Below are 27123 nucleotides of genomic sequence, written 5' to 3'. Positions count from 1 at the left end.
AAATCCAAACTTTTAATTGGCATTTCGATAAGCGATAATTTTGAAGGATAAATACCTGTCTTTATTTTCCCTGCTTTTGAGTAGTCAAATGGGACAAATGCAGGGCCAGTTGCTGCTTTTTCATAAGAGAACAAAACAGGTGACTCTGATCCACTGTTTGGGTCTTCCGACAAGGCACCCTTTTTCTGCTTCTTAACAAGCTATGAGAAACAAAAAATCGATACAAGGTTTAAATTTTCCACAATAACAGAGAGAAACAGCAGTAGAATAAAGTTTTTTTGTGCCACTAATCATTTCCAAAAATGAAAAAAAATATAAGCGCCTGAAATATAAAGTCTTGGCTCGAGGCTCAAAAAAGGGTCCAGAAAAAAATTGAACTTCGTATGAAAAAATTTCCAACATAAAGCCATTGCAATTAATGCAGAATGAAGATCAGTGTTTAGCAGGAAGTGGCGATCAAAACAGAGATTCATAAAAACAGAAAGAAAGCAGAGATGGCCACCTTCTCTTTTGGACAAGAATAACTACGAGGAAACTACAAGAAAGCTCCATAAAACGTTTATGGTAGCAATGATAATGGAAATAAAAAATCAACGGCCTTTCTTAGAGGAAATACAAGCTTGATACGTCTATCCTTAATTCTCGATACCTCATCTCTTAGAGTCTTCTGTGAACTGTTGGTAGATTCTTCTTGTGATTTTCTTTTAGGGGCATTGTCTATCATCAAGAAAGAAAAACCATAAATAAATCACCAAATAATATAAAAAATCAATATTTTACCAATGACAAAAAACTAGAAATTTCCGATAAAATGTATATAAAACGACTCATGAAATCATTAGCTCTGCCAAAGTAAGAGAAGGTACAACTTTCAAGGTCTGCTGTCAAAATTAACTGTCAACGTGAGGTAATCTACTCTAATACCTTCAGAACTTGGCCCTGCACCGGCTGTCTCTGTCTCTGCCTCTTTGTTTTGTTCCAAAAATGTGACAGTAGATTGTTTCCATTTTTTATTAATCTAAAAACGAATATTGAGTGGTCAGTAGACATTAATGCAGAAGATTCCAGTAATGCATTAATTCATCATTCACTTATTTATCTATCTGTTGAAATTATTTATCAATTGACTTATTTCTTTACTTATTCACTCATCTACCTATCTATGTAGCTATTTATTTATTAATTTATCCATTCATTCATTTGTAAGATCATTCGAAGAATACCAAATGTATAAGACAAGATAAATCTATGCTCTGAACTCTCCCTCCTTGATTCAAGGCTGTTTCGCAAGAAAAAAGGAAGATTTTTCAAAATTCATTTTTTCAAAATTGCACAATAAGCAGTTGATTTATCATTTAGTCTTGATAATAAAAACTAATTTGCAAACTCTTAAGAACTTTAATAATACTAGACCACTTCACAAAAAAAACACGAAAAAAATTTGCAACTGCGCCAATAAATTTATAATTTCAATCAAAAAGTTACTGACCTCTGCTGGATCTGTGGAATTCCTTTCCTTGGGTAAATACTGAAACGAGAAAGTTCCCTTGGCACTACGTACATTTGTTAGGCCTAATTCGTGAAAATTTCTCATTCACTTTCTAATGTGATAGTAAAGGAAGACTTCAGATTCTATTAGCAAAATATGCAGAAAAAAGCAAAAAATATTGTAGTACAACAATCAGTGAAAGGATTAGTAAAACAGCAAACTTCAAAATTGCATAATTGGCGGAAACATGGAGCATAATATTAAAGCAATTTCATCCGACACTTCTTTAGAGTATGTTGTTTCAACATTAGTAGGGATTTTCTCAATTTCTGTATTATTTTGAACTTTTTAAGTACAACGAACAAAACATTCAATGTGGACTTCCATGTCTAGCTTATATGTGATTATATGACAATATTAAGCCTAAACTATATACAAAAGGAAAGAGTTGTTGTGTTAATATACCCTAGGCTCTCACCAACTCAAACGGGCTTCTGAATGACTCTAAGATAAACCGTGCCTTTCTTTCATTATCTGTTTTCTCTTTTTTATCCTAATGAAAGAAAAAGAAACATAAGATACAAAGAAATTGTTTATAATAGATGGTAAGAATTATATTATTGGAGAATCCCATGATCTCATGCTGTACCAATAGTCAGGAGCATCATGTAAGTTTAAAACTCCTAGGCCAAGTCAAGAAAAAGTGACACGAGAAAAATATATTTGTAGGATATTCTGAAGACAAATATTAATCATTTTTCATGTAGAACAGAAACTATCATTCAAACATTTTACAGTTACGTTTTGCATAGAACAATTTCAGCGTGACTCAGTGGCATGGTGGACTGTGGCAGGCAGAGTAGAGGGATAATAGCTGCTGGAAACGTCTCGTCTTTTGCAATCACCTCTTTATTGAAGTGTCTATTGACAAAATGTGGATATCATAACGTCGTTAAGATCTTAAACAGAAGTATCTGATGATCTAAGAAAGGCTTTACGATGCTCTGAGTGTAACTTTTCATTGTGGGCGATACGCAGGCAAATTCTCTGCAGCTCAAACTTTGTAAAATCTGGCTTGTCTTCTACAACAGGGTTCAATCTCTCAATTTCGGATCATATTTTCTAGTTTTGAAGAACATTTGTAGACCTTTAATGGAAGCGTATTTGGCAAGTTATTACTCAAAAACCAGATATTAGATACTCTGCTTGTGATTCTCGACCATAAATGACACTACTTGGCAGTAGGACGGTTTCTGCTTCGTTCTTAACTTTATTAAGATTAACTATGGAGGTGGCATTATTATCCGCTAGAAGCTTGAACAATTCTAGTAGATATCCACTGACGATAAATAACAGCGATTTTCAATACGATACAATTGCAGTACGCTTCACTGAATTCCGGCTCTCTTTGTCAACACTTTCTTCTTTTTCAGCCTTCAGATTCAATTTGTTGCAAGGTAGATCCTTTTACGGATGTATTTCGCGTGAATAAGCCTTGAAAATATTCGATTGCAAAAGAGCATTGATTTTTCTGATGCAGAAGCCTTGCCAATTCAGACTTGCAAATGATGTTAGTTTTTCCATGAGATGCGTCACCAGAAAACAAGATGCATGGCAATAGATGTACAGCATGACTGCCCAGTTAAAATTGGCAACGCGTCAGAGAGTCAGGGCGGAAATTCACTGTGAGCAATATACTTCGCCTTTGTCACTTTATTTCTGTGGCACTTTCTGTAAAAGTTTTAGAGGAAGGTTTGGATACTTCTAAACTTAAAACCAGCTCTTTATGAAGTATGCATTCTACATTTCAGTTATACTAATTAGATGAACAGTCCAATCTATTCTTCTATCATCAACTGCACTCACTCTGACGTCCCAGCTTTCTTTCGTACCTTTCTCAAATACACTATCATAATCATTGTCATCAAAACTCGCAAGTAGGTACTCCTCATACTGGTCATAAGATGTGTGCCACTCGCATATCTGCTACATGAAAGTTTCGTTATAGCGGAACGTTAAAAGAATTCAGCGCCAAAGTGTTTATAGTTCACCTTTTTCCTAAATCAATGTTTCATATGTCACAGATAAGGTTTCATCTCCTACCCGACCCGTCAAACGGAAATACAAACCAAAGAATTTAAGACTAAAGTCAAAACTTCATTACCAAAATTTACCAAAACTTCATTACCAATTTCATAAACTTCTAAAAACTCACAATCCCGAAATGTATGTACCACTAAACATGACTTGAGTACAGTCTGACATTTGAAAAGAACGTTCCTCTGAGCACTTGCTGCATCATAAAGTAATGAATAAGTCTAATTCTTGTTGCTTCGACACATTCTTGCCGTGGGAACTAAACCAGGTATTCCTACAGTTACAGTTTTATAGATCTTAAAAGAATTTTCTGATCACCCAACTTTGACTTTATTGGGTTTTACAAACACGGGTTTCAGCGAGCCAACCCAACTCTGCTACAATAGAAAGGATCCAAAAATACAATTGGTATTTTGTAGAAAACAAAAGATAGGATTAACGCCTAGTAACAGACAAGAAACAAGAATACACAAGCATGTGAGAATTATAAATTCTATTCTTACGGGTTCGTCATGAAACAGGGTGGCCACGGTTAACTTCTTGACGGATGGTCCACTCGGAGTGTAAATTTCGAAGCCAGTTTGGGCAGAAGAGTAGTAGTCACTTCCTTCTAGTGTTTCAACGAACGAGTCATCTTTTTCCTGGAACAAATAGAGGAAGTTATAACGACAAGAAAAGATAAATCAGAGGTACAGTAAAAGATTTGCAAAAATCGAGAATGATTGATAAATAAGGAGAGCATCAAATGGAAAAATTCGTTGTTATATGCATCTAAAAAAGATAGAGGACAGAAAGCCTTTAGCATTGCAAAATTGTACAAAAAACGGAAGCCTTTTGCATTGCAAAATTGTACAAAAAACGGAACTTGATCAGAATCTTACAGCCGAAATTAACTCAAATGCAAGATGGCTTTGCATCTTATTGCAATTGGTAAACAAAAGAGGTTAAAACAAGAATTGTATAAGAAATAACTGGGAAATCAAAACCTTTCGCTTGGGTTGTGATGTATCTTCCGATGGTTTTGTGTTAGAACTTCCTGAAAGCTGAACAAAATTTAAGTGTAGCTTGACGACATCGCGAGGAGATAAATATATTAACTGAAACAAAGTGTTGGTAATATTTATATACGTGTATATGAATATGTTTATACTATTTAGAGTATAGAACAGGAGATCTATAAAAGGTTATGTGTCCAGCTAAATCAAGCGACTCTGGGGTTGTTAGAAACATGTGATTTTTCATGTCATTGCCCCAGCCATTACGGTCATTCTGTTTATCCATCCTGCTGAGAGGTTAGCTTTTCATGTGAGCAGTTTTGCATCGCAAGAATACTAACCAATCACAAACCGTTATTTTGATGGGTGGCTTGACAAGTTGGGTATACGCAGTCCTTTTATGTGGACACGGAATAGCAACTTCAAGCCGGCCTGCTCTATACACCAGATAGCGTGTACAGCTCTGCCTATACGACATAGAGCACTTTATCACAGATCGGTAAACAGTAACTTTTCATTGACTATGTACATACATAATTAAACAGACTTGCCGATTAATGGGGAATATTAAAGATTTCTTGAGACAGAGACAATGGCACCATTTAAACATGCAGAGGAACGTAGATGCTTGAAGATACTTAATGGCTTAGAGATACTTCATGGCGTCCTGTTTTCACATCAGATGGAAATAGCATACTTTTTAATTCCGCTTTCAATTTTCAAAGCGATAGCTTGAAATATTTTAAATATAGAATTTCTGATTGGCCTAATTTGACCCACAACTTGGTTTATATCTTTCCTAGCTTACAAAGTTTTCAATCAATATTCTGATATTTTTTACACTGAAGAGTGTCAGAATAATAATAATAATAATAATAATAATCAATTTATTTAAAGTTGGCGCTACATAGCTATTTACAAAGAAATGAGCTAATCCAAGCCAACTGTTAAAACTACTACATCAACTAAATACATACGAGATTAAATACATAAAATTTTAAATACAAAATGATCCATTAAAAAACTATAAAAACCTGAGCTATTTAAAAGATAGAATTACAAAAAACCAAGTTGTGGCACGAACGTCCTACATAGTTTGCATGTACAGTCTGTGCCATTCCAGCTTTTAATTTCTTTCTTAAACTCATTAATAGATTGAGCATTCCTTATGTGCTGAGGTAAAGAGAGCCAAAGACGCTGCCCTCTATATTTGATAGTTTCGGTTCCATAAATGGTTGTTCTTACTCTTGGTGCCATAAATTCATTATTATTTCTCAAATTATAAACAGCATGACGCTCGCAGAAAATCTCCCTCATAAAAGGAGGGTTGATATTTCCCTTTGTTTTAAACATTTCAATCATAAGATTTCGCAGGTGTTTTACATGAATATTTACCGAGCCATCATTTTCTAGCAGAGTGTTGAAGCTAGAATCATAGTCTTTGTATGCAATTCTCAGAGCTCTTTCGTGTATTCTATTAATCTTACTATTCAAGTGCCTACTGTGGAACATCCAGACTAGTGGACAATATTCGAATTGGCTAATTACAAATGCTCTCATTAAGATTTTAAGTTTATTAGCGTCCATGTATCCAGATATGCGAGCGAGGGCGGTGAGTTTGCTACCAGCCTTCTTACATAACTTACTGATATGTGTCTCGAAACTGAGTTTTTTGTCTATCACAACACCTAGTAGCTTTTCCTCTTCCGAGTTTTCTATGATAGAATCTCCTACATTAACTTTAACCTGTTGATTAGAACTTTTGCCAAGAATAAGTAAATGACATTTGTTTGTATTCAACTTCATAAAGTTATCAGCGAACCATTGGATAGTTATACTTGAGTCATTCTCTAGCCTTGCAATTACATTATTGAGATTTTTATCGCACGCATATAGAGTTGTATCATCCGCGTAATTGCAGATATCCGTATCCATTAAGGAGAGAAGTAAGTCATTTATGTAGATGTTAAAGAAGAGGGGACCAAGAACTGATCCTTGCGGAACACCAAGGAGCAATTGTTTGTAGGTACTGAATGATCCATTAATCTTAACTCTCTGATGCCTATTTTCCAAGTAGCTGTTAACAAGACACAGTGCTTCATGGCTGAATCCGTAAGCATCTAGTTTTGCTATAAGGAGGTCATGTTTAATACAATCAAAGGCTTTCGAGAGATCCATAAGGATTGCGCCAACATTTTCTCCCCTGTCTAAGCTTGCTTTCCATTTTTCAAGCATTCGAGCTAATGCGTGCTGCACATTGTACCCTTTACGAAAACCACATAAAAGTGACGATAAATACGATTGCATATAATCAATAATCTGTTTATCCATAAGTCTCTCAAAAACCTTTGAAACAGTTGGTAGTACACTAACCGGTCTGTAATTTTTCTTATTGGTTTTCTCCTCCGATTTGTGGAGGGAAGTGACATCTGCTAGTTTTAATAGGTCGGGAAAGACACCATTTTGAATGCAGTTATTGAAAATAAGCTGCAACGATTCGGAACAAATGTCAGAGCTATTTTTCAGCACTCTCGCGGGTATATTTCCAAAGGTTGTTGCCTTTTTAGGATTAAGCCCCTCAATTTCAGTGTATCTGTTCCACAGTAACCTCTTGGAATTTAAAGTAGCCTTTAATTCGAGCAAAACTGCGAATTTTCCTAATGCTAGGGTGTTTTGAATATTTCATTATAGCCTTTTCTATAGGATCTGATAAACCATCTGTACTTATGGTAACCTCCCTGTTCCCTGTCAGACCTAATGAGTCAGTTATCGATATAAAATAATCGTTCATGGCTTCTGCAACTTCCTTATCATTGGAAATCATCCTATTATTATCGATAAGTGTAATATTTGAGTTCGATCGACTTTTATCGGAAAGGACAGGTTTTACAGTTTTCCAAAATTTCTTGTTGTCTGTAATATCAGAAGTATTCAAATTTTTATAGAAATTTCTTTTTTCCGTTCTAAATAATTTGACACACAAATTACGCTGTCGACGAAACGCTTCCCAATGTTCAGCTGTGCGGCTTTTATTATATCTATTTTTCAACCTAGAGCGCAGCATAGTAGCTTTACGAAGAACTCGATTCATGAAGGGACCATCATTGGCCCTTGCGTATTTTTTCTTCATCGGTGCATGCTTATCAAGTACCTTCTCAAAGCAATTTTGAAAAGAACTGTAGTCTAAATCAGTTGTTTTAATGCTAGCCAACTCTTCCTTAAGTTCTCGTTTGAAAGTCTGCTCCGAAAATTTCTTATATTCTCTATAGTTAATAACAGTAGGTCCAGCCTTTTGGTACGTCGTTTTCAAAACTGTGACTATCATTTTGTGAAAGTCAGAGAGACCTGTCTCGGTAGTGGTGGTATGTTGGAAGCTCCTATATCTGTTGGTTAAGATTAGGTCAATACACCGTGGATTGTCAGCCTTGAAACAGGTTGGCTCCTTCACCAGATTTCTGAGGTCATAACTATTCATAAAAGTACGAATCTGTTGACCTGTCTCTACTGTATTAAAATCCCCAAGTAATAAAAATTTGTCATATTTTTCACTGTAATGATCAACTGCTTTGCCAAGATTTTCGAAAAAGTGTTCTTGTGATTGGGACGGTGGTCTGTAAACACTGAAAAGAGCCCACTTATTCCCCCTTAAATTGATTTCAAAACAAATACATTCAATGTCAAGATCAAATTTAAATGACTTTAACTGCTTCATTGTGATGTCACTTTTCACATAGACCAACAGACCGCCACCCTCACAATTTCTGTCAAGCCGTAGTGGATCAGCATAACCTTCAATATAGAATTGTCCCTTTGGGAATGAATCATCAATTTTTGTTTCGGCGACCATTAGAATGTCAAGATTCTGTGAAACTATCGCTTTTAGTGCATCAAATTTATTTCTAATGGAATTTATATTTAGATACCCGATAGTCATACGACCTATGTTCTTTAAACGCAGATTATGTAATGCTGATTTTGCATCACTGTCGTCGGTGGTGTCATGTAGGTCATGCGCAGTAGTTCCAGCAGTAACTGCTGGGGCGTTACAAATACTGGCGCTGGATAGATCAGGCTTCCCAGGTTCTATGCCGATGGGAAGCTCTTTGTATGGTTTTACCCCCTCGATTTCTAGTCAGTATCCTAGATTATAAATAAAATTGTTAGCTAAAAGCGTGTTTCCACGGTCATTTAGATGTAGCCTGCTACGATTAAGGTGTATGCTTGGATCTATATTCGAATTGTCAATGAATTTCAAGTTCTTGCTTATACATATTTGCTTCAGCAACTTGTTTACCTCAGTGGCTTTTCCATTTAACGAGTCGCCCCGGGGTACCAACCCTGAAATCAGGACCGAGTTACTCCTGGTTTCCAATGTTCTAGCTAGTTCGAAGATGTCTCTAGCGATGTTGCAGGCAGGTTGGGATCTTCTCAAATCGTTCGTACCACAGTGAAGAATGATTGTCTTCGGATTTTTTTTATCGTTGGGCAAACGTAACTGTTCATACAATCCACTGTTGCTCCTGAGAATGACTTAACATAAACATTTCGGTCATTCTTGATTGCTTGCTTCATTTTGAATCCTTGAATATTTTTTACCATGGAATCGCCGATGATAGTAATACAATCCTGGGTTCGTTTTGGCTGTTGGTCTTGATCAATAACACGATGGAGATCCTTTTGCCTTGAAATTTCCTTTTGCCTTTTGCCTTTTGCCTTTTGCGAGAAAAAAGCTTTAGGTCGAAAATTGTCTCAAAATGCTTGCTTTCTTCAGAGCCATGCTAAATTCTGTGAATGTGGCGTATATTTTACACTTGCGAAAACGTTTATGGTGAGACCAAATATTGTGAAAACCTTGAATAATGTGAAAACCCAAGCCATTATTACAGAATCATCCAAAGAGCTGAAAGTTAAACTGGAAATGACTCCTGGTTTCCAAATGAAAGGAACAACACGAAACTAAACACCTTTGTCCTAAGACTGCTGACAAGCCTTAAGGGGAGCCTTTTATTTGCGTGGCTTGAAGTCATAGGTACTCTAGTATTGTTGAGCCACATCTTTGTTAGTGTGGTGGGGAATGGTGTTGCAGTGGGGAAACAAAATCAACGAAAACATCAAAACAGGACAATGTTGTATGTTGCTAATTTGTAGGAGCATGTTGCTAATTTGATACATTTTCTGCTCCTCTGTAGCAAAGATTAGCCTAGATTTCGATCGAGCAGCTGATTAACAGAAACACAACAAATATGGTGCATAAATCATTCAATAGTCCCATTCTAAATAGCCTTGGTCAGTCTTTCACACGATTATCTGACATTCACAGCTGGGTTTCAGGTTATATAAAGGTGCGTTTTAGCTAAAACCAAGACGAGAACAGCTTGAAAAGAGTGTATTTTGCTTATCGTAGAACTGACACGAGTAGTCGATTGGATTCGGGCATTAAATACTGTCACCAATCCTGTCTTACAAAATATTCAAGGAAGGCTTTTTGGATTGATTGATTTCCATTTACGCTTTAGTATTCTTATCATACTCTGTAATTAGATTGATGGTAACAAATAAAAATTTGCAATAATTTATATTTCTAAAACGTTGGTTCAGTTTAGTTTCAATTCTATTTCATCTAATTTTAAAATTCCACTGCATACAAAGATTGAAGAACAAGATTAAAAATGATGAAAAACAGGAAACTAATATAAGTAATAGCAGAAAAATGATAGAAGTCTGTATGGAGGGAAATTACCCTAAGGACCAACTCTCTCAGCAGATAGACTAATCGAGTAGAGAGCACTTTTGTTTTGAACATGTCAAACAGTGTAATCCAGTCAGACATTTTGTTGTTGTAACTTTTCAAACTTTTAGATTCAAAATAGATATTTTTGACAAGTCAATTAAACAGCCAAGACATAACAAAATAGTCTATTCGATGCGTTTTGTGGATCATTTACATAAATGAGAAAAAGAAGTTGACCAATTACAGAGCCCTGTGGTACACCCAAAGTTACACCAAGAAGACTTGAATTGTGGCAATCGACAGATGGATACTGTTTTCTATTGACGAGGTAGGACTTCAACCAGGCTACAGCAATGATTCGATACCACAGTGTTCAAGTTTGTGAAGAGGATTTTGTGATTGACAGTATCGAAAGCTTTCTGGAGATTAAGAAAGATCAAGAAACTTTTGTTGTCTAAAGTGTTATCAGTGAAGATTCATTTATAATCAAAGATAAGCGTGAAGATATACAAGGAGAGAATTTTTAATAATTTTATTGGTAACTATTAAAACCTGTAGATTGCCTGTTTTTAGCAGATTTATGAAATCAGGACATTCGTGAGGAGTGGGAGTAATGCAAAAATTATACAAATAATCTAAGAAAGATTAGGGTGACCTGGATATTCCTATTGTGACACCAACTGCTATATTTACAATGAGATCGTGGAAGATAGTAGCCATGGTTGCAGAGTCCGTTATTGAATTTTTATTTGCATCCTTAAGTTTTGCATTTACATCACTTCATTACCAATCAAGTATTCAAAGTTAAGCCTTTAGAAATTACCAAATAGGTTTTTGGTACAAATAAGATGGCACGAAATAGCAGAAACACAGCATACTCTAGTGTCTCTAATAGACGCCCCTCCCGTGTATTAATTTCAGAAGAATTCGCCCTCCCCACAACGCTTATTAGCACCCCCCTTCAATTAAATTTTACAAATCTGTCATGACCAGAACACGCAAAAAATTGAATGAAAGTAGCTATTTTTTTAACTGTCATAATTCCCTTTGTTATGTTTGTCTATCTTTATCTCTAACCATCTATCCATTATCAAGTAACCAGGGTCACTATCTTACTAATTCCACTGCCTTTTAATCAAAAGATTTACCAACATCCACTCTTTCAATTAGCTCCCCTTTGCTATTGAAATTTGCTGTCATTTTATTGAAAATTGGCCAACCTGAGCACCCCCTTCTATTAGAACCCCCTTCTATTGAGGACTGGTCGACATGAACACCCTTTTCTATAAGCACCTCCCTTCTATTGAAAATTGGCCGGAATGAACACCCCCCTTCTATTACCTCCCCCTTTCTGTTAGAGACGCTGGAGTACTGTCGTCCGACACTCTTTTTTCTTCTTTCTTTATTTAAAGTTGGTACAATTTCTAGCTATGCATACTCAAGCTAATTAAAACCAACTATATTCAGAGTACAAACGTCGGATAACGACCGAAAGAAAGCTGAGAATTAATATAACGTTTTGATCGAAAGAAACATGAGAGGAAGACAGACACTTTCGATTGGTTCTTTGTTCTTTACCAAAAAGCAACCGCTAACCTCTCGCCTAGTTGAAGAGCCCAAGAGAGAAAACGATTTCTATCTGTCTACACGGGTCGGAATGTTCTGCATTTTTGTAAACAGATTCCGAAACTCCGAAATGATTTGATTTGACTTTCGAATTGTGATGAAACGTTGCCAATCCACGGCATTATGCTTCAACGTCCCCGTTGCTTATCCTCGACGATCATACTCTGAAGAGCGTAGGACGAAAAGTACTTCTTAAGTATGCTATATCTCCACCTATTCCGTTCAATCTAAAAGAAATATCTCTTGACTAAATCTTGAATCATCATGCTGATAATGTGAAAGAGTTTTGTTTGAGGGAACTGCTTTTCTTACGATCAAAAACTGTTGAAAATGATGTTGCCATTTTTGATGTAAAGAGTACACAAATTTGAGAAAACTTTGTCTATAATAGTTGAACAATAGTCAGATTCTCTAGGATATTGTAAAGCAGATTTTCTTTTTCAATTATCCTGATTAAACAAATTATTTCTGGTTTTGATATTTGCTTAGCAGAAGCCCATTGAGTTTGCTTTGAGCTGAAAAAAGTTTTCTGCGCACTTTAAAAGTAACAAAACAAATTTTCTTAAATAAACGACAAGATTCTGAATTGTAACATCTTATGTGTTTTGAGCCACAAACGTCCCCTAATTTGACGGTATTTTTAAAAAGCTTACCTTTTTAGCGTTGAAAATTCGTGCCTCTTTTACCAGATTATAAATCTCAGCTACTCGCTGTCTGACCAGTGGAGGTATAGGATTGCAACATGCAAGGACTCCTTCGGGTTCCCTGTGAGAAATCATTATTGAAAATTACCAATGTGCAAAAGGGCAGCCCTATATCTTCTACATTTCTGCTAAAAAAACCTCACCTCTGGTGCTCACGTCAAAGGAGCTGATATTTAGCTAAGGTGCAAACGTTTGGCAATTTCTAAGGATGAAACTTTACACTAGTATGTATTGCTCACGTAGGGATGCAATGAAAATGCAGCTAGCGCACTACTCCACTACTCCATAGTTACCCAAGACAAAAGACGAAAAATTACAAACACAGTTTGAAAATCCAATACCTTTAAAATTCATTTAATTTACAGGACAGTTGATACTCTGATAATAAAAAGAAGTATGATATGCAATTTAAGAGTAAAAGCATTCGGGTGAAGTTGGTGCCTATAGAGGCGGGGGGAGGGGGTGGAGGTTCCTCTTGATCAAACCTATTCAAGAAACATTCTACATGTGACTTGAACATGAAATGATGAAATGGCGATGCCAACGTCCTTGCTTCAAGGATTCACAATCATAGCGGTCTGAAAACTATATCTCCCATTGTTGCAAAGACTTGCAACAAACTTTTTTCGAGCTCCGTCTTTTCGTACTTTTGAATCTACGCCGAGCAGCAAAATGTATCTTCGCATCTTAGCTCTATCTACTTCTATACTTTTTCAGTTCTATAATGTAAACATAATCCTCAGACATCGTAGCACTAGTGCTGTGGCAGTGCTGCTATGCACTGATTGAAACAGAAACACGTTGCTGCGAGACATTCTTACACTGGCTACAAAATTTGCACTGACGATGTAGCGGCTCCTTTAAAACTGTTTCCATTTGACTTTGTCTAGAGAACTGAAAAGCACAAAAACAGCAACAATGTCAAAGCTTTTTATCCAAGCCGATTACAATCTGAACAAGATAATATGCTAACTGTGTGACGCGCGTGCTTTGAGAGTATTGCAATGATTGTGATAGACAGTGACTGTGCCTTCTATATACGAGGCTTTGCAATGTCTCCATGCTGTGAGTCTTTCGGATACAGTAAATTACTATTACATTGCTAAAACCGCGTTTTTAAAAAATCGAATCGACTGAATTCGATATCAAAGATGTTCTTGGTTCAGATATATTCGAATCAAAAACGAGCACCTGCATCTCGAGATTGTCCAATCCGACATCCCTGAGTAATCATATTCGTTGATTATCCATTAGACACATTCAATTGAAGCTGGACGAAGTCGAACAAAGCTGGATGAAGTCGAACGATGGTTGAAGAAGGAAGTCGAATGAAGCTGGATAAGCTTACACTGTTTTGATTTTTGAAAATCCAGTTTGGATCACGTTAATAAACAAGATCATGTGAATGCGGCTAAACATACGGACATAAATAAGTTGTTATGATTTAGGCGTTTCACAAGGGTTTGACATAAGTCCTCTTTTTCTTATCTTGTATATTATTGACCTCCCCAGGGCTATTCACGAACCCCCCCCCCCCTGTATCCAGGTACGCATAACATAGCCTGTCCAACGTGTTTGACGATCCAAAAAGGTAAATTAGATACCAGGCTACGAGGCAATAAACTTTCATTCGATGTTGCAAAAACTCTAGTTTGATGTATACCTCTCGAAAATTAAAAAAAGCTTGATAATGAGTTTTACGTAGTCAGAAACAAACAAAAGCAGTTCCTATAAGGTCTTCAAGGCAATCAGCCTTTAAAAACACGTGTCTTGAAAGTCTGAAATCTCTAGGCCTGTGTTATTGAGCTCCACTTTCGATACTTGTGTTCTGTTTGGTGTTGTGCTGACTTCACAGAAATTTATCACCTGGAAAAACTTCTTGTTGACAGAAAGAAAAAAAGCAGCTTTGACGTCCCGACATTTATCGAATGGTTGAGTTGGAAGAAAACTGGAGGGTTTATTGACAATGAAAGTACACCGTTGCCTCCACATTCATATGTTTGCTTTTTAGAAGAAAATTAGAAGGCTATTATAATTATAGATGAAAAAAAGGTTGAATTAATGAAAAACACGTGTAAACCATATTTTGCATATATTGGCGACAATATCTGTCATTTGCACTTGCGGTGCAATTTGCACTTGATTCATGATAAAAATGAAGCAAATGATTCATGAGAAAAATGAAGAAGTCTCAGACGTATCCTAGACGCCTGCACACATGATCACTAACTAGACTCCCAGACATACTGGAATTTTGCTATGATCGAAGTACCGCAAGTAGCAGAGCAATCAATGCCTTAGAAGAAAAAAACACTCATCGACGCTACAGATGATTAAAAAAGGAGTCCAACAAATCTTAAACATCGCAGATCAAAACACAGCGCTTAGTGTAGGATGTAGATAGGTTGAAAGATCAATTAAACGTTTGTAAATTTCAAGCAAGCGACAGAAGAGACTATGACTGAAAATCAGCAAGACCTCCATTCTGTCGCCAGGGCTTACGTGAATATACAAACAAAGATTAAGATAATCGTGACTTCTTGAATAAATCATGCTACAGACAACTTAGCTCTACCTGAACAAACAACCCAAATGTATGAAAAATGAACTCACCTTGGCAACTGCTCAGCAATACGCAGCATCATGTGATTGGGTATGACGTACCTAAAAGATCAAATAATTCTTTCATGAAGGAATCCCATTGCCGACTGCTTATCCACGCAGTATTTTTTGGAGTACTCAACAACCTATTATTTGATACAAACATGCGGCAAACCTTTTAGAAATTGCAATAATTAATATCACCAGGAAAGATTTTCGTATCATCAAATGTCAAGATTGCAATAAAAGGCAGACCGATTATCAACGCACAAAAAACTTTGTTCAAGTGTGAGAAACGTTGAAAAATTGTAAATTGTTACTGGTTCCTTGCTGTTTACCAATTAGGGATCACTACTCCTTTACGTAGCTGAAAAGTCCAAGAGAGAAAATGAATTCTGTCTACACCAATAGGTCTTGATGCTTGACATAACATAAGGAAATAAAGACACCCCAAAAAACCAAAATGACAAAATGAACTTTTTTCAAGAATGTTTCGCTGTAGGTTTATGTTTCAGCGCTGTATATTTTTGCTGACGTTTAGAAAGGAGAACAACAAATTCAGTCACTAGTAGGAAACTTACCCATAACTTTCATCTTCTTCTCTTGCTGTTCTATCTCTCCAGGCAACCAGAAGTCTTAAACACTCTAGCTGCAGAAAGCAATGCAAATTATTGCAGTGGTACATTATGGCTATCGAAAAAATAAAGGAAAAGTTCAACAAAACTACCGCACAGGATTGCCTCTTCTTCAATTTTAATTTCTACTTCAAATATCATCCATAAAAGGATTTTTAAAAAAATGTATAAATGTATAGATTGGAGCTTTAGGTGGAAATGGCGTGCTTTTCGGTGGAGAAAACAGGATCGTTCTCAAAAATCACTCTGAAAAATACTGCTGGTGTTCTTAATGACTGCCGTGAGAGTGCAGAACAGGGGCCCCCTTGCTTCAATAGCACAAAGGTTGGCTGATCCAAAAAAATTAGTTGCCTTGAGACAATGAAGTTACCTCGGTACATGTTCATTAATTCATTACAGTTCAAATCTAGGCAAAAAAAATTACATCCTTACTTGCTGGTCGTTGAGTTTCTTTTTGTACTTGGTGCAAATATCCATATATGCATCAGGAGTGAATATGGGCTTCTCGTAGACCTAAAAATGATCAAATATGAGATAAAAGACTAGATTTGAAGATTCCATCAATATAAAGGTAACTGAATAAAAGTAGAAGGTCCCCCTTGGTAGTCACTTGCCCCTCGGGGTATCGTCCTTCATTGTAGCGAAGTAGTTTATAAGTAATGTTTCAGTTATCTCATCATCGTAAGAATTTTGATTGTGCATAAAAAAGGGGAATCTAATCTTCTGAAATTATGAGATTTAAAGAAGGTCTTGTAGATACTAAAAAGCCGCAAAAAAATTCGAATGCATTCTATCTTGATTTCAAAACAAAAATGTTCTAACCAGTTCATTGTTTGAAAAAGGAGAGCTGTTTCGAATGCATTACTACGGAATCGTTGGCTTAGCACGCATTCTCCGGTAGTCACAAATATAAAACGGTAGACCCGAAAAAGGCTGTTTTTTGCTTGGATGATTTCTACTGAATTTAACTACTTCTGCGAGTTTCTATTTGTGTTTTCTTTGTTGCTACCATCTCGAGAAGATCACACACTGTGAATCCCTGGGCTTAGAACTTTTCTAACTCTTGATGAAAGACTCCAACCACTGGGCAATGTCATTTTAAAAAATTGCTTAGGCCATGAACAAAAAAATATTTTGACTGTTCTATGTTGTAGCACGAAAGTGCAAATTGGAGCATAGAATTGAATATAGAAATGTAGAAAGAATTATACATTTTAAAAAGTGGAAAGAATAGCCTGTCGATGGTGAAAGTTCAAGGGCTAACCTTTAAGCATATTTTTTTGCTCATCTGATACACGGCTTTCATTAAAGATGACTGCCCTTCTGCTTTTTCGAAGAGAATATCTCTCAGTTTATCATAAATGTACAGCAGATAGTGTGTATCCTCACGAGCATATTTTACCATCTCATCTGGTAAGGGCCTAAAATATGAAGATATTCGAGGTACTAAAAACAGTGTGCGAAATCCAACATTTGGATTGGGCGACAAGCCAGGTAAAAAGTCATCATTCCCCTTTACTGTTAGACTATTACAACATTCTTACGTCATTTCCAGTTACGTGCTATGCTAATATTCAAACTGACATATGCCAAATAAACAAAATAGTCAGGCACGAGGCACAACACTGAAAGTGCAATCTATACCTCAATCTCCAATCGGCAAGCTGGTATTGTTTATCGGCAGCAATATCACAGTACTCTTTCAGAAGAAAGGCAAGGGAGAAACGGGCCAGTTGCAGGATTCTAGCTGCCTGCCCAGTATCAAACATGTTTACTATGTACAAACCAAAGTCACGCTGAAGCCATTCAATGTCTTGATCTGCACCATGCATAACCTGAAACAACAAGCACAATTCTACAAAGCCTAAGCCCGTAAGCTACATATTAAATCTTAGTGAAATATAGAAAGGGGTGCAAAATGACGTCATAAATTGCGAAATGATTGTAAAAATCACACATTTTTAATCGAATGAAAATTTTCATACCTCCAAAATCCGATACTGACATCAAAGCATCAATGAAAGATTAGACTAAAAAAGGCTTATTGGTTTCAAGTGTTAACCACGATAAAAGTGGTATTCTTTAAACGCAAAAATGTAATCACAAACCTTTAAAATGCCAGGATTTGTAAAAACTTCATTTAAAACTTGGAGGTCTTCCCTCAAAACAATAGTATCTACAATAAAGTCTTCTTCCCGCGTCGAAATCTGCATCAAGCAACAGAAACCCATGAAAGACCGGTACGAATGATGCTGCAAAATTAGAATAAACACATCAGTCATACAGGCAACGATGCAAAATCAAATATTAGAAAAATCTTCGAACTGACTGTCAATAGAAGCAAATTTCTCAAGTATTAACAGTACTGTAAGTATAAGTAAAGGAGAATAGTAATGGGATGGTAAACGAAACATGTCTTTACCTATAAACAAGGGTAGCACACGTGAACTAGCAATGGCAATAAACTTTCAAACTAGTAAAGAGTTATCCTGGGATCCCCAGGCTCATTTTTTATATAAAGAGGAGATTTTCGGTTCCAGCTTAATTCTTGATTTCTTCCGCTTTCTAATTTGTTATCAAATCTATATTCGCGTTGAACATACTTTTAACTGAACTTTTATAAAAAGGCGTTTTGACAGGTGACTCTTATGCTATTTTTAGTGGCGTTTGTTATAGAGGCCTCCCTCCTAGATGAAAATTTTCCTTAAAAATATTCGGCTGAAAAGCTTGCCTAACAACTGCTTAAGCTAAACTTCCTCCATTGATGCTCATCAAAAAAATGGAAACATTGAGTTCTTATGCTAAAGTTAGCATTGCTTCTTATGAGACCCGAAAGCAATACAAAAAACTGGACAGCAAAAACAAGTCGTTGTAATATTTTCTACATTGGTCAACATTACATTAAAAAACCGTAAACTAGAGCCAACAAAAAAAAGCTTCTATGAAAAAGAGTCTCACTGACAATGTTTTAAATTTATTGGCTCTTGAACAGTTAGTTAATTAGCTCTCAATAAAAAAATGTGAATATAAGACCAGCCTTGTTTTCAGCATTTTACTGTTTAATGACTTTTGAATATAATTCCTTTAAATTTGTTAGCTTAAGCATTAATAATAAATTCATAACAACCAATAATTATAGATAATCACTCTTTAGAAATTAATTCATATATCTCATCAGTTTATCTTAATAAATATTTATTGATTTCAACACATCTCTATGCAAAACCATGCACCCAACACTAGCAGTCATACTTAAAATACGATATGATTGAATAAATGCAATTTTCGTTTATCATCAATAAATCTGCAATTGCTTTGCCTATTGAGAGAGTTCCTCGTTTCAAGAAATTCCTTGCATACAAATCCCTTTATAATCATGACAACTTTATAATCTATTGTAACTAGTTAGTTTACTGAATTATTTTAATGGCATTTGTATGTAGTGGAATTTTAAAATGAAAATGAACTGAACCAATCGCCTTATACTTAAAAACTTGGCTTTGCAAAAATACACCTTTTAATAACGAATCGATAAAGGTATGGTTGAAAACTTTTGGTCTCTATTTGCAGGTTTTTATGTCATTACCGTCCGGTCACAACAGCAATGCCTATTCTCTTTCAATTCACAGTAATTGAATGGCGCTGGCAATACTAGTGTCTCTCGGGACAACGGCATTTGGTGATGCAGCAAGAAAGAAATGGCAATATTCGAAGAGCTATGTTTTATGACTGTAGCTATGTTTTAGGGTAAATTGCTTATTCGACCCCTGCTAGAGACATTCTTGATGCGAGACACTGTTGCATCACCACACAAACTAAAGGCTTGGCAAGTTGGCCATTCCATTCCAAAGAAATGAGAACTAACCTCCAAGTCGATTGCTACTTCTTTTACAGCTTTCAATTTCTCAAGCAGACCATTTAGCTTTTCGACGTCATCAATAACAGTCAACGATGTTTTTTCAATACCTTTGTAGGGCTTTGAAAACAAAAGAGGATAACAGCAAGTGAAAATATATGCCAAAAATTTAGGAAAAACACGCTAACAGGCATTAGACTATTCAATAAAGATATTGTTTAAATTTTCAATGCGCTAGCTGTAGAACAAATTAAAGGTTGATCCTAATAAGTTCAAGTACAGTAAGGCTTCATAAAATGTTCCTGCATAAACAAAAACTACGTACCTCTATTGCTCCTTTTTCTAACTGCCATGGCACAGGCTCAAAAGACTCTAGTTCAAATCTGTATGGATGTCTGAAGGCAAAGAAAGCAAAAAATAGCACGAAATGTATTGGCTTTTTTGAAGAGAAAAATGAAGACAAACCCTCCGTCCTCTGGACACGTGTGGCACCAATGTTACTCAACTTAAGGTGGCACGCATACACGCGTATAGGTGGTGGTGTTATGGTTAAGCAATTATCGCAAAAGACGGTGAGATGCTAAGTTAATGGAGAAACGGAGAAACGAGGAAATAGCCTTTTTGAAAACTACGAGTTACGACGTTGAAACCAAATATAAAAACGACGTTAAGTCACTTGTACAAATAGAGTTACAGGCCACTGTATATCTCAGGAGATTTATTTAACCTCTATAAAAAATTACCAGCGAAAATTCTAGTCCCGTTAGAGTTCTGCAAATCTTCTGCGAAATCGTTTAGACGCGATGTTGGCCAAAGTGTAAAGTTTTATTTAAAAAACGAACCTATCTTCAAACATGTCAAAATCCTCCCCAAGCCTCTGACTGTGAATGAAATCATCAACAGTAGACATCACCTTCGACTCTCGACCATCTTCTTCAAATCTTTGAGCTTGAAATAACCGAATACTCAAACACAAACTTCCTTTTACAAAAATGCTTTCAAGTGATGAATGATCATGACTTCAGGTAGCAAAAAGGTCAAACAATTTTATGGTGATTTTGTTATCACTATAGATTTTATGATGAATTCTGAGAATTCATCAGGAACTTCACAGCAAAAATCCAGATGAAACTTTCCACCTTCAATTGATAATCATATCATATCCATTGAAGAATTACGTCACCATAGAATTAATATCACAGGCACAAGCATCATTAAAATTTGCATGAAGATAGAAAGTCATGGTCCTTATAAAATTTGGTACAAAAATTTTCGGCGTATTTTGAAAACAAGGTCGTAAATTGATTTCGAGTATTGGCTAAAAAAGCAAGACATGACTACAAAGAAGAGGTTGGTTCGATGTACTTCTCTGCTCAGATAATCCTTGTTAAATGATCTTGATTGGAAGATTATTCTTGGTTTTTCATTAAGAATAAGGAAAAAAGGCAAGTTTTGATTGTAAAACACCTACACGGCCTCCATTCCTTTATTGCGTTTGGTTTCTGTTTGAGAATTGGGACAAAGGGAGCATTGCTGTTGTCAACTTTCCTTTTCCATTTTAGCTGCGGTCGCTCAATATTCCGGGCTGTTATTAGATTAAACTTCCTCCAGCGATCATGCTTCAGTTTTTTCTCGTTCTAATAAATAAAAAGATAGGTTATTCAGTACGTTTTATTCAGAAATTGATTTATACGTTCTTAAGCTCCACATATGGAATCAACGTGATCCCTAACTCCAAATAAATCCCCGAAATTACAATGAACTTCTCAACAAGCTCGGTTTACGTAGGCGAAGATCCTTTAGCTTTTCACAATACATCTAGCTGATTCCTATTTTATTTTGATGAGAATCACATTCAGTAAGTTACTTTCTCAGTTACTTTCACGGTATTCCATCAATTATGGGTGACCCAATAGCTTACTAAAAAAATCTAAAGCAACTATACGTTATCAGACGCATGATTTGAAAATTTAATTTTACTTGATAGTAAGAAAAATATTGTTCTTGGAAAAGCTTGCAAACTTTGTAAATATGCTTTTTACTGCTTTCTTTCGGTTTATCTAAATTTCAAATGTAAAACAAAATTGAAAAATCAATTAAGAGAATCTGACATTAAAAATTTTTGTCTTGACCGAGAGATCTAGGAACAAAGCCCTTTTTATTTGCGAAAAATGACACACAATAAAATTTTTTTGTCCTTCGGTAGTTTTACCAAAATCCATATAACCAAATTCATCTGCTCAAGACCAATTGCCTGTCGGAAGTCTCTCTTAAGGACTCTCCAACATCTTGAAATTATTTACGATAACTACATATGTTTCTGAAATTTTACTTGAAAACAAAATATAAACAGTAATTCAAAAGAAATTTGTTTAAAACTGCAAGATATAATTTGTAGAATCTTTAAAACGAAGATTACCATGAGGAATAGTATGCTATTAACTTTCTGGTCAGCATATTTTGTTCAATATACATGCAAGTAAATAAAAAATGCAAACTTGTTTAATGCCTCATATTTGTCGAAATAGTAATTTATGGCAACTTGTTGATTTGAGCTCCACATATGGAATCAACGTGATCCCTAACTCCAAATAAATCCCCGAAATTACAATGAACTTCTCAACAAGCTCGGTTTACGTAGGCGAAGATCCTTTAGCTTTTCACAATACATCTAGCTGATTCCTATTTTATTTTGATGAGAATCACATTCAGTAAGTTACTTTCTCAGTTACTTTCACGGTATTCCATCAATTATGGGTGACCCAATAGCTTACTAAAAAAATCTAAAGCAACTATACGTTATCAGACGCATGATTTGAAAATTTAATTTTACTTGATAGTAAGAAAAATATTGTTCTTGGAAAAGCTTGCAAACTTTGTAAATATGCTTTTTACTGCTTTCTTTCGGTTTATCTAAATTTCAAATGTAAAACAAAATTGAAAAATCAATTAAGAGAATCTGACATTAAAAATTTTTGTCTTGACCGAGAGATCTAGGAACAAAGCCCTTTTTATTTGCGAAAAATGACACACAATAAAATTTTTTTGTCCTTCGGTAGTTTTACCAAAATCCATATAACCAAATTCATCTGCTCAAGACCAATTGCCTGTCGGAAGTCTCTCTTAAGGACTCTCCAACATCTTGAAATTATTTACGATAACTACATATGTTTCTGAAATTTTACTTGAAAACAAAATATAAACAGTAATTCAAAAGAAATTTGTTTAAAACTGCAAGATATAATTTGTAGAATCTTTAAAACGAAGATTACCATGAGGAATAGTATGCTATTAACTTTCTGGTCAGCATATTTTGTTCAATATACATGCAAGTAAATAAAAAATGCAAACTTGTTTAATGCCTCATATTTGTCGAAATAGTAATTTATGGCAACTTGTTGATTTGAGCTCCACATATGGAATCAACGTGATCCCTAACTCCAAATAAATCCCCGAAATTACAATGAACTTCTCAACAAGCTCGGTTTACGTAGGCGAAGATCCTTTAGCTTTTCACAATACATCTAGCTGATTCCTATTTTATTTTGATGAGAATCACATTCAGTAAGTTACTTTCTCAGTTACTTTCACGGTATTCCATCAATTATGGGTGACCCAATAGCTTACTAAAAAAATCTAAAGCAACTATACGTTATCAGACGCATGATTTGAAAATTTAATTTTACTTGATAGTAAGAAAAATATTGTTCTTGGAAAAGCTTGCAAACTTTGTAAATATGCTTTTTACTGCTTTCTTTCGGTTTATCTAAATTTCAAATGTAAAACAAAATTGAAAAATCAATTAAGAGAATCTGACATTAAAAATTTTTGTCTTGACCGAGAGATCTAGGAACAAAGCCCTTTTTATTTGCGAAAAATGACACACAATAAAATTTTTTTGTCCTTCGGTAGTTTTACCAAAATCCATATAACCAAATTCATCTGCTCAAGACCAATTGCCTGTCGGAAGTCTCTCTTAAGGACTCTCCAACATCTTGAAATTATTTACGATAACTACATATGTTTCTGAAATTTTACTTGAAAACAAAATATAAACAGTAATTCAAAAGAAATTTGTTTAAAACTGCAAGATATAATTTGTAGAATCTTTAAAACGAAGATTACCATGAGGAATAGTATGCTATTAACTTTCTGGTCAGCATATTTTGTTCAATATACATGCAAGTAAATAAAAAATGCAAACTTGTTTAATGCCTCATATTTGTCGAAATAGTAATTTATGGCAACTTGTTGATTTGAAAGGTTTGGTTGTTATGATTTGGTAAGGAAAAAAAGCTTGCAGAAGTTCACTTACAGATCGCTTATTCCAGCTGGAGTCAATGGAAACATTAACTGGTGTTGTTGCTGATGGTAGAATCTTCTTTGAATTGCTGGGGTTGATGATTTCATCAAGCTGGGTGTCCTTAAATTGTACATGTTATAAATGAAAAACTATTTTGATCTTAAAAACAAAACTTTGACAGCAATGCTACTTTTGAAGCAAAAATCAAAGGATTATCTATGAAGACAGCATTTTTAAAATATTATTGGGGAAGATTCCAATATGATTCAATTGTAATTTTAACATAATATGTTCAAATCTGGTTTGATAACACTATATTGATTACACCCAAACATTGAAAAAGAGGCCATTCAATATAAAAAGTATTCAGTCCAAAAATAAGCTGTGACACATCCTTGGCAAGGGCAAGTTATCAAAGTTCGTCAACTTACAATTCTTTCCAAAAGAATATCATTAGCCTCAACAATGCTATCAAATCTATCATCAATATCATTGTGAGGATAATATTTAGACACTGATTGGGACCATCTGCATTGGACTCCTTGGTGGCGCAGAATATCTCCTATCCTAAGATGAAATTAATTGTTTATATAACAGTCTTTTTACATGGATAACTTTCATGGAAGCTAGATTCAGAGCAAAGACAAAGATTAAAAGAATCATTTCACCCCAATTTTTACATCTTGACCAAAATAAAATAAACAAACTGAGTCTAAAAATATAAATGAACCTTCCAGGAAGTGACTACAAACATGAGGTTTACCAAAAAAGTTTTCTGGTCTATTATCTTGCAGAATTTAAAATTTCAAAGCTTCATTGAATTAACAGGATGCCTGCAATTTCAATGCTTTCTATTAAATGGATATCAAATCAAATGGTTTTTCACAGATCAAAAAGCACAAAATAAAGTTCCAAAAATAATTGAAATAGTTGCTAATATATAGGTAACCTTAGGTACTAACTATGTGACTTACATTTTTAGCACACTTGTCCCTGTACTTGCACAAAAGTCTTGATACTGCTCAAAACCAGTCCAAAATTCATGATCATCATGAGATTTTATCATTTCATTTGATGCCTTGGTGCACATAACAAGATTTTTTAGCCATGTCTATGGAAGAAAAAATTCTTCTTAGTGAAACAAGCTTCATAAAAGACAGTAAAAATTAATAAATCAGTAGTAGAGGAGTACTCAATTTATTCCGTGTTTTTAAAAAAGTCTGGTATTAGCGATGTTGAATTGCAAATTATTTCGAAGCAGATTCATGCCTGTACAGTTACAAAATGCTCCCCATATACGGAGATTTCCTTATTCTAACATTAGATATACAAGAAATGTATATAGACTATAATTGGAATTCAAATATCAAAAGGCAGGATTTACAATTCTGTGATGTTTGTAGCTATTGATATGAAATTGTGAATTTCTTGCAATTCTTAGCTTAGTTATTGTGTGTAGGAAAAATTGAAATTCAAGAATGTGAGCATCATGAAAAAGATTCCTCTATTTTTCTACTCGACTCATTTGTGACAAACTCCAAAAAGATTATCAATTTTTGTTCAGTGTATCATGCTTCATTTACAACAACTAATGGTTGTGGCTAACATTCTTTAAATTTATTAAATTCGATCCTGAAATCAATACATAAATACTTGCTACTTTGCAACAGTTCAAAAATTCCTCAAAACAGCAAATCATGAAGGACGTTCAGAGATCTTAGATTTGAATAGACTTTTTATAGCAGTTAAACACATATATTTTGAAACTTTTACATTCCCTGACCAACAAAAATTCACTAAAGATTTCCCATCCGTTTCATGTACTTATAACTTATCAAAACGGCCATTAACACCTTATTTATGGGTTAATGTTAGAAAAAAGTCATTACTGATAAAAATGCCTTCGATTCCTTGTTCAAAGAATTACTGAGCTAAAGAAACATTTAATAGTTCCAAATTGAGATCCTAGCCGAAATTTTAGACAACATGTCAATTTTTTGGAAAGATTTAGCATCATCATGGCCCTTCCAAGCAACTGTTTTGTGTTTCAAGGATTAAAGCTGGCTGCCTTTTTCTTGTAAATATGTACAATTGACTGCTTGGTTTAGATGCACACTCGAGCAATATCACACATGTTAGACTGAAGGGCCTGTAATTGCTGCACATCAAACAGTAATGTGTTTTCCTTCCTTAAGTCAACAGCAGAAAATTGATTAAGAGCAGTTTAACAACTGAACAATTCTTTGTTCTTACTGTTAGTCAGAGAAAATAGATGCCTTTCTTCAAATTAGAGATCTCATTTCCATTTCTTTATCTGAAGAACAGCTAAAAAGATTCATTCATAATAGATGATTATAGTGGAGTCAACATGAACAAATGAATATTTTGGTAACTCACCTGGGAAAATTCTTGTAATGATTTGAAACCAAAAATATCTTCTTTCTGCTCTGCCATGACACATACAAGAAATTACAGTGTCCAATTCTGTAAACAGAAATATTAGAACCAACTGACAAGTTTCCTTCATCTTAACTGAATGATACTTAACCCGGAAGTACCTCGTAATCATATGCTAAATTAAAGGAGATAGGTCCTAAATAATCTAATATATGTATATATGGGCAACCCAAAGAAATAAGATCACATGCAAATTAACACTAAATATCTACTCCCTACCTTATTCAGGCCTGGCCAAGACTTTCTACAGGAGAGCAGTAAACAACTCTCCTAGTAGTATTCAGGTGAGCTATAAGAATAGAAACAAAGGAAAAATTGATTTCAAGGAGAGCAAGTTTGCTTTTTAGAACAATTTAGGAGAGCAATCTGTAGCTCCCCTCCAGCGTTTGAGGAGAGCCTGGAGGGGAGCAAGAGCTATGGCTCTCCTCAAACAGCCAGGCCTGCTTATTACACAAAATTATGTGTGGGACTTTATCAAGGAATGTTTCTTTAAACATTCCTTAGAAGAACCAAACCACAAAATTTGGATATTCTTCATTTCTCATGCCTTATTTTTTGATATCACTAAATTTACGATTTCTTAATTTTTGCATGTTTATACAGTGAATATAGAAAAAAGAATCAATACA

General features: G+C 35.1%; 2 protein-coding genes across 3 annotated transcripts in view; both read right to left on the bottom strand.

Moving 5' to 3' along the window:
- Nucleotides 1-27123, bottom strand: part of LOC135688515 (exosome complex component 10) — a 30333-nt gene that overhangs the window by 2350 nt on the left and 860 nt on the right. The window contains exons 2-24 of one of the 2 annotated variants that reach the window (XM_089114233.1): nucleotides 26714-26783; nucleotides 26435-26521; nucleotides 25012-25148; nucleotides 24469-24604; nucleotides 24050-24157; nucleotides 21206-21371; nucleotides 20577-20682; nucleotides 20060-20129; nucleotides 19744-19854; nucleotides 17987-18130; nucleotides 17523-17713; nucleotides 17143-17299; nucleotides 16311-16391; nucleotides 15825-15892; nucleotides 15256-15306; nucleotides 12592-12703; nucleotides 4573-4629; nucleotides 4090-4227; nucleotides 1968-2042; nucleotides 1490-1528; nucleotides 925-1018; nucleotides 650-717; nucleotides 56-200 (exon numbers count right to left, since the gene is read on the bottom strand). In XM_089114233.1, the coding sequence (XP_088970359.1) occupies nucleotides 56-200; nucleotides 650-717; nucleotides 925-1018; nucleotides 1490-1528; nucleotides 1968-2042; nucleotides 4090-4227; nucleotides 4573-4629; nucleotides 12592-12703; nucleotides 15256-15306; nucleotides 15825-15892; nucleotides 16311-16391; nucleotides 17143-17299; nucleotides 17523-17713; nucleotides 17987-18130; nucleotides 19744-19854; nucleotides 20060-20129; nucleotides 20577-20682; nucleotides 21206-21371; nucleotides 24050-24157; nucleotides 24469-24604; nucleotides 25012-25148; nucleotides 26435-26491 (2311 nt within the window). In that variant the 5' untranslated portion in view covers nucleotides 26492-26521; nucleotides 26714-26783. The remainder of the gene's footprint in view (nucleotides 1-55; nucleotides 201-649; nucleotides 718-924; nucleotides 1019-1489; nucleotides 1529-1967; nucleotides 2043-4089; nucleotides 4228-4572; nucleotides 4630-12591; nucleotides 12704-15255; nucleotides 15307-15824; nucleotides 15893-16310; nucleotides 16392-17142; nucleotides 17300-17522; nucleotides 17714-17986; nucleotides 18131-19743; nucleotides 19855-20059; nucleotides 20130-20576; nucleotides 20683-21205; nucleotides 21372-24049; nucleotides 24158-24468; nucleotides 24605-25011; nucleotides 25149-26434; nucleotides 26522-26713; nucleotides 26784-27123) is intronic. The other variant, XM_065205387.2, reaches the window with a different exon arrangement.
- Nucleotides 4572-12585, bottom strand: LOC148957947 (uncharacterized). The gene has a single exon (XM_089114234.1). It carries the CDS (start codon nucleotides 8513-8515, stop codon nucleotides 7166-7168), a length of 1350 nt encoding a protein of 449 aa, XP_088970360.1. The 5' UTR covers nucleotides 8516-12585; the 3' UTR covers nucleotides 4572-7165.

This window comes from Rhopilema esculentum, chromosome 19 (assembly GCF_057945365.1).
Source record: "Rhopilema esculentum isolate cy_ngs chromosome 19, ASM5794536v1, whole genome shotgun sequence".
In the NCBI taxonomy this organism is placed as follows: Eukaryota; Metazoa; Cnidaria; class Scyphozoa; order Rhizostomeae; family Rhizostomatidae; genus Rhopilema; species Rhopilema esculentum.
Note: the sequence above shows the minus strand (reverse complement) of the source record. Positions and strands in the feature narration are given on the sequence as shown.

What these genes read in the sequence shown, in the direction of transcription:
- LOC148957947 (XM_089114234.1), bottom strand. Translation starts at nt 8,515, where the DNA reads ATGACTATCGGGTATCTAAATATAAATTCCATTAGAAATAAATTTGAT.